The 12,109-nt window shown below is 44.1% G+C and overlaps 1 protein-coding gene across 2 annotated transcripts in view; it reads right to left on the bottom strand.

Annotated features, from left to right (window-relative positions):
* The window catches only part of NRXN3 (neurexin 3), a 1,709,419-nt gene that overhangs the window by 784,265 nt on the left and 913,045 nt on the right, over positions 1-12,109 (bottom strand). For both annotated transcript variants that reach the window (XM_078393277.1, XM_078393271.1), the window contains 2 exons: positions 10,932-10,958; positions 10,795-10,815 (listed from right to left, as the gene is read on the bottom strand). In XM_078393277.1, coding sequence (XP_078249403.1) covers positions 10,795-10,815; positions 10,932-10,958 — 48 coding nt within the window. The remainder of the gene's footprint in view (positions 1-10,794; positions 10,816-10,931; positions 10,959-12,109) is intronic.

Genomic DNA, 12,109 nt, shown 5'->3' with positions numbered 1-12,109 from the left:
ATATGATGCTGGAAGACAAGCCCTTCAGGTCAGAAGGCGTCCAACATGCTACTGAGGAAGAGCAGAGGAGAAGTACAAATAGATCCAGAGGTAACGAAGTGGCTGGGCCAAAGCCAAAAGGATGCTCAGCTGTGGACGTGCCTGGAAGTGAAAGGAAAGTCCAATGTAGCAAAGAAAAAATACTGCATAGGAACCTGGAAGGTAAGATCTATGAACCTTGGTAAGCTGGAGGTGGTCAAACAGGAGATGGCAAGAATAAACATTGACATCCTAGGCATCAGTGAAGTAAAATGGACGGCAATGGGTGAATTCAATTCAGATGATTATCATATCTACTATTGTGGGCAAGAATCCTGTAGAAGGAATGGAGCAGCCCTCATAGTCAACAAAAGAGTGGGAAAAGCTGTACTGGGATACAATCTCAAAAATGATAGAATGATTTCAATACAAATCGAAGGCAGATCTTTCAACATCATAGTAATCCAAGTTTATGCATCAACCACCGATGCTGAAGAGGCTGAAGTTGATCAGTTCTATGAAGACTTGCAACACCTTCTAGAACTGGCACCAAAGGAAAATGTTGTTCTCATTCTAGGGCACTGGAATGCTAAAGCAGGGAGCCAAGAGATAAAAGGAACAACAGGGAAGTTTGGCCTTGGAGTTCAGAATGAAGCAGGGCAAAGGCTAATGGAGTTTTGTCAAGAGAACAAGCTGGTCATCACAAACACTCTTTTCCAACAACACAAGAGGCGACTCTACACATGGACATCACCGGATGGGCAATACCGAAACCAGATTATGTTCTCTGCAGCCAAAGATGGAGAGGGTCCAGACCTGGAGCTGATTGTGGCTCTGATCATCAGCTTCTTATAGCAAAACTCAAGCTTAAACTGAAGAAAGTAGGAAAAACCACTGGGCTAGTCAGGTATAATCTAAACCAAATCCCTTATGAATACACAGTGGAAGTGAAGAATAGATTAAAGGAACTCAATTTGGTGGATAGAGTGCCTGAAGAACTATGGATGGAGGCTCGTAACATTGTACAGGAGGCAGCAACAAAAACCATCCTAAAGAAAAAGAAGTGCAAGAAAGCAAAGTGGCTGTCCAACGAGGCCTTACAAATAGCAGAGAAGAGAAAAGAAACAAAATGCAAGGGAGATAGAGAAAGATACAGAAAATCGAATGCAGACCTCCAAAGAATAGCAAGGAGAGACAAGAGGGCCTTCTTCAATGAAAAATGCAAAGAAATAGAGGAAAATAACAGAAACAGAAAAACCAGAGATCTGTTCAAGAAAACTGAAGATATTAAAGGAACCTTTTGTGCAAAGATGGACATGAAAAAGGACAAAAATGGTAGGGGCCTAACAGAAGCAGAAAACATCAAGAAGAGGTGGCAAGAATACCCAGAGGAATTATACCAGAAAGATCTGGATGTCCCTGATAACCCAGAGAGTGTGGTTGCTGACCTTGAGCCAGACATCCTGGAGAGTGAAGTCAAGTGGGCCTTAGAAAGCATGGCTAAAAACAAGGCCAGTGGAGGTGATGGCATTCCAGTTGAACTATTTAAAATTTTAAAAGATGACACTGTCAAGGAGCTACACTCAATATGCCAGCAAGTTTGGAAAACTCAGCAGTGGCCAGAGGATTGGAAAATATCGGTCTACATCCCAATCCCAAAGAAGGGCATTGCCAAAGGATGCTCCAACTACCACACAACTGCACTCATCCAACATGCTAGCAAGGTTATGCTCAAAATCCTATAAGGTAGGCTTCAACAGTATGTGGACCGAGAACTCCCAGAAGTACAAGCTGGATTTCGAAGGGGGAACGGAACTAGAGCCCAAATTGCTAACATGTGCTGGATTATGGAGAAAACCAGAGAGTTCCAGAAAAATATCTACTTCTGCTTCATTGACTCCGCAAAAGCGTTTGACGTGTGGACCACAGCAAACTATGGCACGTCCTTAATGAAATGGGAGTGCCTGACCACCTTATCTATCTCCTGACAGGAAACAACAGTTAGAACTTGGTATGGAACAACTGAGTGGTTCAAAATTGGGAAAGGAGTACAACAAGGTTGTATATTGTATCCCTGCTTATTTAATTTATATGCAGAATACATCATGCGAAAGGACTGGAGGAATCCCAAGCCAGAATTAAGATTGCCGGAAGAAATATCAGCAACCTCAGTATGCAGATGATACCACTCTGATGGCAGAAAGTGAGGAAGAATTAAAGAACCTCATAATGAGGGTGAAAGAGGAGAGTGCAAAAAATGGTCTGAAGCTCAATATAAAAAAAACTAAGATCATGGTCACAAGACCCATTACCTCCTGGAAAATAGAAGGGTAAGATATGGATGCAGTGACAGACTTTACTTTATTGGGCTCCATGATCACTGCAGATGGGGACAGCAGCCATGAAATTAAAAGATGCCTGCTTCTTGGGAGGAAAGCGATGAGAAACCTCAACAGCATCTTAAAAAGCAGAGACATCACCTTGCCAACAAAGGTCCACATAGTCAAAGCTATGGTTTTTCCAGTATCGATGTATGGAAGTGAGAGCTGGACCATAAAGAAGGCTGACTGCTGAAGAATTGATGCTTTTGAATTGTGGTGCTGGAGGAGACTCTTGAGAGTCCCCTGGACTGCAAGAAGAACAAACCTATCCATTTTGAAGGAAATCAACCTTGAGTGCTCACTGGAAGGACAGATGCTGAAGCTGAGGCTCCAATACTGTTCTTTGGCCATCTGATGAGAAGACTCCCTGGAAAAGACCCTGATATTGGGAAAGTGTGAAGGCAAGAGGAGAAGGGAATGACAGAGGATGACATCATTGGACAGTGGATCACCAAACAGTCGGACAGTTCACCAAGCAACTAAGATGAATTTGACCAAACTCCAGGAGGCAGTAGAAAACAGGAGGGCCTGGCATGCTCTGGTCCATGGGGTCACGAAGCATCGGACACAACAACGACTAAACAACAAGGAGCAGAAGACAGTTTTCAACATTGCTATTAGTATCTTTGATGCTGAGGAATACTAGAAGCAATGCTACCATTTCACACTATTTTAATTTCAGTGATTCAAAGTTTGTTGCAAGAGTACTGTTACAAAGGGTGACCAGTTGCTTCCCTGGATGACAGTTCTTTCCCCTTGAATTGGGAAAGTAATCTTGGATCACATGAGTTCTAGCTATTGAACATTATATAGCAAAAGAATCTGGAAGGAGAGTTGTCCTATACCAGGAAACCTAGTTGTATGGAGCAGCTGGGAAATCAACCTCGAGTGCTCACTGGAAGGACAGATCCTGAAGCTGAGGCCCCAATACTTTGGCCATCTCATGAGAAGAGAAGACTCCCTGGAAAAGACTCTGATGTTGGGAAAGTGTGAAGGCGAGAGAGAAGGGGACGACAGAGGGTGAGATGGTTGGACAGTGTCATCGAAGCTGCCAACAAGAATTGGACCAAACCCCGGGAGGCAGTGGAAGACAGGAGGGCCTGGCGTGCTCTGGTCCATGGGGTCACAAAGAGTCAGACATGACTTAACAACTAAACAACAAAATGCCAAACAGAAGCAATGAGGTTAAGACAGTCATCCCCAACCTTGGGTCTCTAGGTATTTGTGGACTAAAACTCCCAGAAGCCTTCACCACTAGCTGTGCTGACCAGGTGTTCTGGGAGATGCAGTCCAAAAACATCTGGGGTCTCTGGGTGGTGAAGCTCTGGGCTAAGACCTAGAAATGAAATCCTATTCACATCTGTCTGGGAATCATATCCCAGTGATATCAATGGGGTTGACAAGGGTGGAACTCACTATCATAAACTCTGGTTATACTTATAAACAACAACAATAAAAAAGCTGCACTGTGAGACTCAGGTTAGAATCAACCTCCGAGGATTCAGGGGCATTTTGCACTTCTCTGAGCTTCTGAGACACATTTCTCAAATAAGCCCCTAGGGAGTGAAACCACATTTAGAGGGCAACATTCTGTCCCCTGAAGGTTTCTGAGTGCCATTTTGGTATCTCATCTTTTGAAGGATTCCTAGGTGGGAAGGTTGGAGGGAACCATAGGCCTCATTCCACATACACATACACCTCGCTTCAATTTGAATAATCACTCTTTCCAAACCCTGTCCTAGCGTGCAGCTATTATTCCTCACCGGGAGCTATGAGTTTCCATGTAGTCAGTATAAGAATACCTACCTGCTTTTCTCCACTCCCTTTCCCCTCACCATGCTCTAAAAGGTCTTCCCAGAGGTGAGAGACTGCAACAGGATGAGTAAGGTGGAATGTCCCACTCAACAGAAAATGAACTGCATAAAAGGGAATATGTCTGGATCTGACTGCAGGGTAAGTGAAGGACAGGGAGAGTTATGTACGTAAGAAAACAATAGGTACAACATTTGTCAGAAGTGGAAACAAGAGGAAGGAAAAGGAGGAAGAAAAAGGGAAAAATAACAACTAAAAATGCAGATTGTTAGAAAGGTATAGTGGCAAGTCCTTCTCCACCAGACCTCCCCACTGTCCAGGTCACACCAGCACAGAAAACAGCCCCTCATATCTTGAGGCATTCTGAATTTTCCATGTGGATTTAGGATATCCAAGCCTAGGCAGCAAAGGTTGGTTTCCTGAAATTAAGGTAGCTCTGCATGACACTGATTGATCGGCCCTTGCATCCCTCTCCCCCAAGGCTATAAGAGGGTTCTAGAAGTACTTTGCAAGGTTACTATATCTTGTATTAATATTATTCATAACCCTCAGAAGAAGCAGTCACCTTGACAATAAGGTGTTTTTGCCAGATGTCCTGAGGCAAAGGTTTGCCCAGTTTGGCCTCCAGTAAACAAAGAGGGATGTTCAGCAAATCAACAACCCTTGGGCTACTTTATACTCTGTCTGTTTCATATATATATATATATATAGACCATGCATCCATGCAAGACATAAACTATAGCTAGCATGTAGATCATTACACCTTTCCATGTAAATCCTCACTTGTCCCATCCACACAGACATGAGGAACTGCAATATACTTCAATTTTTTTCACACTTTTTACAATGTTATGAAATTAGCAAGGATTTTTGCACAAGACATTTTTGCACTAAATTGCACAGTTCATGCTACTGTACTGATTCTGTGAACGGCTCAAAAGTAGGATGATTGTTGTGTTCTTTCAGAATAGTTTATCAGCATTTTATCAATTAGCCAGTCTTTCATTGTTGTATGTATGTGTGCTTAGTTTGCTTTTCAAATGGAAAGAAATGTAGAGAAATGTAGTTATTTTTGGTCCTGGTTTTGGCTATGTGTGAGGAATCTTTTAGGCCTTTAACGTTTTTCATGAAGGGGTCCCAACATGCCCAAACTGCCTAAAGCAACCAGAATGAAGATTTTAATGATTATTTTTCCATTCCTGTACATACTGTCTCAGATTCTGAAGATCACGAGCTTTCTCAGAATCCTAGCCAGGTATGCAAGAACTGCTCGTGGATCAAAGAATCCTCTCCTCTTCTCTGTTCTCCAGGCATCTTTATTTCTAAAACTGATTCCCAATACAAGTGATTATTACACTACTTCATGTTTGGCTTAGGTATTATTTTATCCCAGAAGCTTTATCCCTTCCAACCTTTGAAACTTTGAATTTTCTTCCTGTTACTCATGCTATTGTTGTACTCCTTCCAATAAGCCCGAAAAAAATTAATTAAGTATATTTGTGTCGAATCAGGATAAACAACAATTAAAGTGTAGTGAGATAAAAAGGGTTCCGGGACAGAGCTGAACTTCATATCTGATAAAATCAAATACAATGTCATGTGCATTCAGCCTAATAATAATAATAATAATAATAATAATAATAATAATAATAATAATAATAATAATAATAATAATAATAATAAATAATAATGGTGTGTTGTCTAGTTGATTCTGACTTTTGGCAACACAATTCATGGTTTTCTTGGTGGAGAGTACTCAGAAATGGTTTACCATTCCCTCCTTCTGGGGTTATCCTGGACTGTGCAGCTTGCCCAAGGCCACACAGGCTAGCTCTTCTCTCTGGAGACACAGTGTGGAACTGAACTCTCAGCTTCTGGCTCAATAGCCAGGTACCTAACCTGCTGAGATTTTAAGCCAGCTACATTATGCCTATAGGTTTCATTATATGCATTAGAATGTGCAAGGATTTTAATCTGTGTCAGTCTTCATGTGGATTTCATGGAGTTTTTCTCCCAGAATGGATCTTGCTATAATAAATGTGTTATGTTTAAAGCACCTCTGATGGCTAAGATAGATGTAACTTCTATCTTGGATAAGCATGAGATGCTTGTCACTCTTACTTTCTCCTTTATCATATATGTGCCTTTTTTTCAGATTCCATTTTATTGGTAGAAAGAATCCAATTTTTCAGCTGTGTTTATCTTCTCTGCTACAACAATTACAGCAAGGTTCAGCCTGTGAGTACTTAAACTTTTTAAAATAACTGTTCATCTCACTTATTTTATTTTATATATGTTTTAAATGTTTTTAAATTGTTATTAATTGCCATCAATGAAGAAGAGACCCACAGTGTATCTAATGGAACAGGAAGGGGGGAGTGTGTTGGAGGGGGCAGCCATTGAGGTGGTGCTGGGTAGGGGAAGGAATGGCGGTGGGGGTAGGACATGCCCGCGTAGGAGAAGAGAGGTTAGATATCTTACATCTATCCCCTCTTCTAGTTCTACCCCCAACCAGATGGTATCAGGCGACCATATCAGCAAACCCTCGAGCCACACAGTGCTGTTGATGAACGCCAGGTCAGTACAAAATAAAACTGCCCTCATCCATGATGTAATTCTGGATGAGGGGTCTGACCTGGCGTGCATTACTGAGACCTGGGTGGGAGAGGAGGGTGGTGTTCCCCTCTCCCAGCTGTGTCCGCCTGGGTACTCAGTCCAGCACCAGGGTCGCTCGGAGGGTCGGGGAGGGGGAGTTGCTATAGTCTATAGGAGTTCTATCTCCTTGACCAGGCTTCCTGTCCCTTTGAGAGGAGGTCTCGAGGGCCTGTATTGTGTGTTGGGCTCGCGAGACAGGTTAGGGATTCTGTTGGTGTACCGCCCACCCTGCTGCGTACCAACAGTCTCCCTGCCTGAGCTGACAGAGGTAGTCTCGGACCTGATGTTGAGGACTCCCAGGCTGTTGGTGCTGGGGGACTTCAACATCCATGCCGAGGCTGCCTTGACTGGGGCGGCTCAGGACTTCATGGCCACCATGACAACCATGGGGCTGTCTCAATGTGTCATCGGTCCGACGCATGAGAAGGGCCACACCCTGGACCTGGTTTTCTCAACGGGACTGGAAGATGGTGGTTTGGATGTGGAGGGGCTGGTCGTGACCCCATTGTCATGGTCAGACCACTTCCTGGTCAAGTTCAGTCTATTAGCGTCTTCTTCCCTCTGCAAGGGTGGGGGATCTATTAAGATGATCCGCCCTCGGAGACTAATGGATCCAGATGGATTCCTGAATGCTCTGGGGGATTATCCATCTGATATGGTCGGCGCTCCTGTCGAAGCTCAGGTCACCCTATGGAATAGGGAGATGACCCGGGCGGTTGACACGATTGCGCCTAAGCGTCCTCTCCCTGCTCGCCGAGCCCAGACAGCTCCTTGGTATACTTCTGAACTGCGGGCGATGAAGCGAGAGGGGAGACGGCTGGAGCGCAGGTGGAGGAAATCCCGCTGGGAGTCCGATCGAACACGACTTAGAGCCCATTATCGGGCCTATTTCGTGGCAATACGGCTGGCGAAACGGCAATATTTCTCCAGCCGTATTGCTTCCTCAGAATGTCGTCCAGCAGAGCTGTTTCGGGTGGTCCGGGATCTTCTTCAACCGGGAAATCCGGTGGAGGTCTCGGACTGCTCATCAGCTCGCTGTGATGAGTTTGCCATACATTTTGAGGGAAAAATCGCTCAGATTCGCAGTGGGTTGGACTCCACAGTTACTGCAGAATCAGAGGATGTGTCCAGTGCGCCGTGCTTAGGTCCAGTATTAATGGATGAGTTTCAATTGTTGAGACCTGATGATGTGGACAGGGTGCTTGGATCTGTCCGTTCTACCACCACTCCGCTCGACCCTTGCCCATCCTGGCTAATTAGAAGATCAGCCAGGGGGGTTCGCACCTGGGTCCAGGAGGCCGTGAATGCCTCTCTGAGAGAGGGAGTGGTCCCTACCGCCTTGAAAGAGGCGGTAATTCGACCACTCCTTAAAAAGCCTAACCTGGACCCAAGGCTGGTGGTCAACTACCGACCAGTGGCGAACCTCCCTTATTTGGGCAAGGTGTTGGAGCGGGTTGTGGCCGGGCAACTCCAGGCGCTGCTGGATGAAACGGATTTTCTGGATCCATTTCAATCGGGTTTCAGGCCGGGTTTTGGTACAGAGACTGCCTTGGTCGCCCTGTACGATGACCTTTGCCGGGAGAGAGACAGGGGGAGTGTGACCCTGTTGATACTCCTGGACCTCTCAGCGGCTTTCGACACCATCGACCATGGTGTCCTTCTAGATAGGCTGGCTGGGTTGGGAGTTGGGGGCACTGTTTTACAGTGGTTCCGCTCCTTCCTGGCTGACCGTGTCCAGAGGGTGGTGCTGGGGGACAGTTGCTCTGCCCCATGGCAGTTATGTCATGGGGTTCCTCAGGGCTCAATACTGTCCCCCATGCTGTTCAACATCTACATGAAACCGCTGGGAGAGGTCATCAGGAGGTTTGGGCTGAGGAGTCAGCAATATGCTGACGATACTCAGCTCTACCTCTCGTTTTCCACCAATCCAGGTGAGGCAGTTTCTGTGCTGAACTCGTGTCTGGACCTGATAATGGACTGGATGAGGGTTAATAAATTGAAACTCAATCCAGACAAGACGGAAGTGCTGTTAGTGGGTGCTTCACCGGACAGGCTGGAGGGCCATTTCCCCACCCTGAATGGGGTTACACTCCCCCTAAGGGACAGGGTCCGCAGCTTGGGGGTGCTCCTGGACCCCAGTCTAACACTGGAAGCCCAGGTGGACTCGGTGGCCAGGGGCGCCTTCCTTCAGCTGCGGAAATTATACCAGCTACGGCCCTACCTGGACGAGCGGAGTCTCATGACAGTCACACATGCACTGGTAACATCCCGCATAGATTACTGCAATGCACTTTACGTGGGGCTGCCTTTGAAGACGGTCCGGCGATTGCAACTGGTCCAGAATCGAGCTGCGCGGCTGGTGAGTGGTGGAGCTGCCATGGAACATATCAAGCCGATTCTGTATAAGTTACATTGGCTACCAGTTGCTGCCCGGGCCCAATTCAAAGTGCTTGTTTTGACATATAAAGCCCTAAACGGCTTGGGCCCTGGATACCTGAAGGACCGCCTCCTTCCATATGAACCTACCCGGCAGTTAAGATCTAGCTAGGGGGCCCTTTTGAAAGAGCCGTCCCTTAAGGAGGTAAGAGGGACGGCTTGTAGACAAAGGGCCTTTTCGGCAGCTGCCCCCAGACTATGGAATGCCCTCGCGACTGAGATTCGTCTGGCGCCGACGCTGATGACATTTCGGCGCCAGGTCAAAACCTTCCTGTTCCAGAAGGCTTTTAATTGAAATAATATTAGCTGTGGGTCTGATGGCAATTTTAATTGTATTTTAATTGTATTTTAATTATTTTATCTTTTGCTGTATTGAATTTTAATTATTGTAAGCCGCCCAGAGACCTCTGGGTAGTTTGGGCGGCATATAAATTGAATAAATAAATAAATAAATAAATAAATAAACTACCCATTTTAAAACACCTTCTACATCTTCCCTTTCCTTTGGAATTTTTTAACAATATTTACTTTTCTCAAGGCAAGTCTCCTGCAGCCTGTATGTTCTCCTTTAACTTCCTTGTAGTAGTCAGTACTAACGGCTGACCTTTCTTACTCTAGAAGCATTAATAACTGGTGCTTACGCTACCACGAGGTAATTCTTTAAAGGGCTAGACACAGCATTTCAGCAGTGCCCACCAATGGCATTCTTATCTAATGGACAAAGCAAAATGAAAAGATTCACTGACTTCCCAATATTTCAAAGTTCAAACTCACTATATAAAATAGAAGCCACAAACCAAATGATGACAAAGGAATGAACTAGATTTGAGAAGTGATGCAAAGTACTGTATTATTGATTGGATTCAGATGTAGTCAATCTTAGAGCAGACCCAATGATATTAATAGGGCTTTGGTGAGTCATAATTACACAATTTCCACTTATATCAATGTGTCTGTTCTATGTATAACTAGGTCTGAATAGAAACCTCTCTGTACGTGAATTTATGTACCGTAAATAGAGTTTTTAAAGTGGATTTAGGGAGAGTCCTTTTGTTGGAAGTGGGAAAACTGTTGTCCATCAGTCCCTCTTCATTTCTGTTTACCGAAATCTGCAGAAACTCTGAAAGAACTTCTCCATACTTTTTCTCATTTGTGTGGGGCTGATCTACTCCATCAGTACAGCAAAACTGCATCGTATAAAAGTAGGGCCCATAAATGTCAGTGAGGCATTTATGTAGGTATAACATAGACTGCACAACTTTCAGACTTCTAAAGAACCAAACCCAACCTCCATTTTAACATCCAGATGTTCAGGGCCATCTTTGTGATGTTGTTAATCCCTTCTTTTCAGGAAATCAAGCCATGCAGTTCTGGATACTCAAGGTAGGATACAGTCAAACCTCTCAAGCTTCCCTGAAACCATGCATACACATTCCTTCCCAGAATCTTCCCCACCCACTCTCCAGCCTAGGAAGTTGCAGAAAATTCATACCCATTTGGCTTAGAGATGTGACTGCATCCAAAAAAGGAAAAAGAGAGAAAGAGAGAGATAAATGTAAAGGCACCAAAGGTTACATTAAAAGGCATCTTTCAGTCCAAACTGGAAATTGAAACAAAAACCTTCTCTACCTTGCAGATCAGCTTTGGTCAACTCAACTTTGTTAGCAAAAGAACGGAAAAAGCGAAAACAACAAACCAGAGGTTAGTAAAACGGCAGATTAAAAACAGGGTAACATCACTAAAATATACAAGTAAACAAAAAAAGGAACTAGGAAAACCAACACATCCTTTACACACATTTAAGAAACAAGGGAGGGTGATACCACCAAAGACAACATAAAGATCACACAGGAGAGAGACAATCATCATGGCCTCAGTCCTTCATCAACTGAACAACATCAAACCAAAACAACAGGCAACATGACACAGACTACAGTGTTTGGGAGTGGGAGAGAAGGACAGCCATGGAAGGAACACTAGAAGAAACTTTAGTGGTGCATGGTTCACCAACATTTATCAATGAAATAGGAAATGATGGTATATGTTTTATTTCTCATTGATGAGTTTCTGCATCCTCTGAGAAATGCCTAAGCATGACTGAAATCCAAAATATTTATGATCACTAATGAAAGGGAACAAAAGCGACAACTGGTGACACATCTTGTTGCCTTTAGGATTTGCAGATCCAGTCTGTTAAAATACAGGTAGATGCCTATCTCAGCTATCTTCCCTGCACAGACCTTTAAAAATGGCAATAGGGTAGGATGAGTGGAAAACAAGACAAGTCTCAGGGATGAAATGATGTTTTCTCCAGCACATGGTACAACAGTCAATTATGGCTTCCTGCTTACATGATGTTCTGGAAGAGCCTCTGCTTCTGACACAACATAAATATGAGGGTGTAGTTGGTCTATTCACTTTCTTACCCTCTGGATTCACCTTTGCTCTAGAATCATCAGGTAGCACCTACTGATAAGTGCCAATTTGGTCAGTTTTGGTCTATGTGTCAGCTGTACCTATTTTTCAAAAATACAGATCTGGCATCCTTCTTTCATCATGCTACAACGTGCTTTATGCATATGTTTCTGGAAAGTGCAGCAATTGTGGTAGGTTTTTGTCAGGAGGACGAAGTTGCTGATGTTCACATTCCAGAAGCCCAATGTTGTTTTTTCTGCACAGGCTCTTAATATGTTTCCAAAGCCAATTCAAGGTCTTGCTTTTTGTCTTAAAAACCCTAAATGGTTTGAGTACATGATATCAAACCTTCACATACCATTAAAAATAATTTAAAAGTTGTGGCATATTTT

The sequence above is a fragment of the Pogona vitticeps genome, chromosome 1, assembly GCF_051106095.1.
Source record: "Pogona vitticeps strain Pit_001003342236 chromosome 1, PviZW2.1, whole genome shotgun sequence".
NCBI classification, from domain to species: Eukaryota; Metazoa; Chordata; class Lepidosauria; order Squamata; family Agamidae; genus Pogona; species Pogona vitticeps.
Note: the sequence above shows the minus strand (reverse complement) of the source record. Positions and strands in the feature narration are given on the sequence as shown.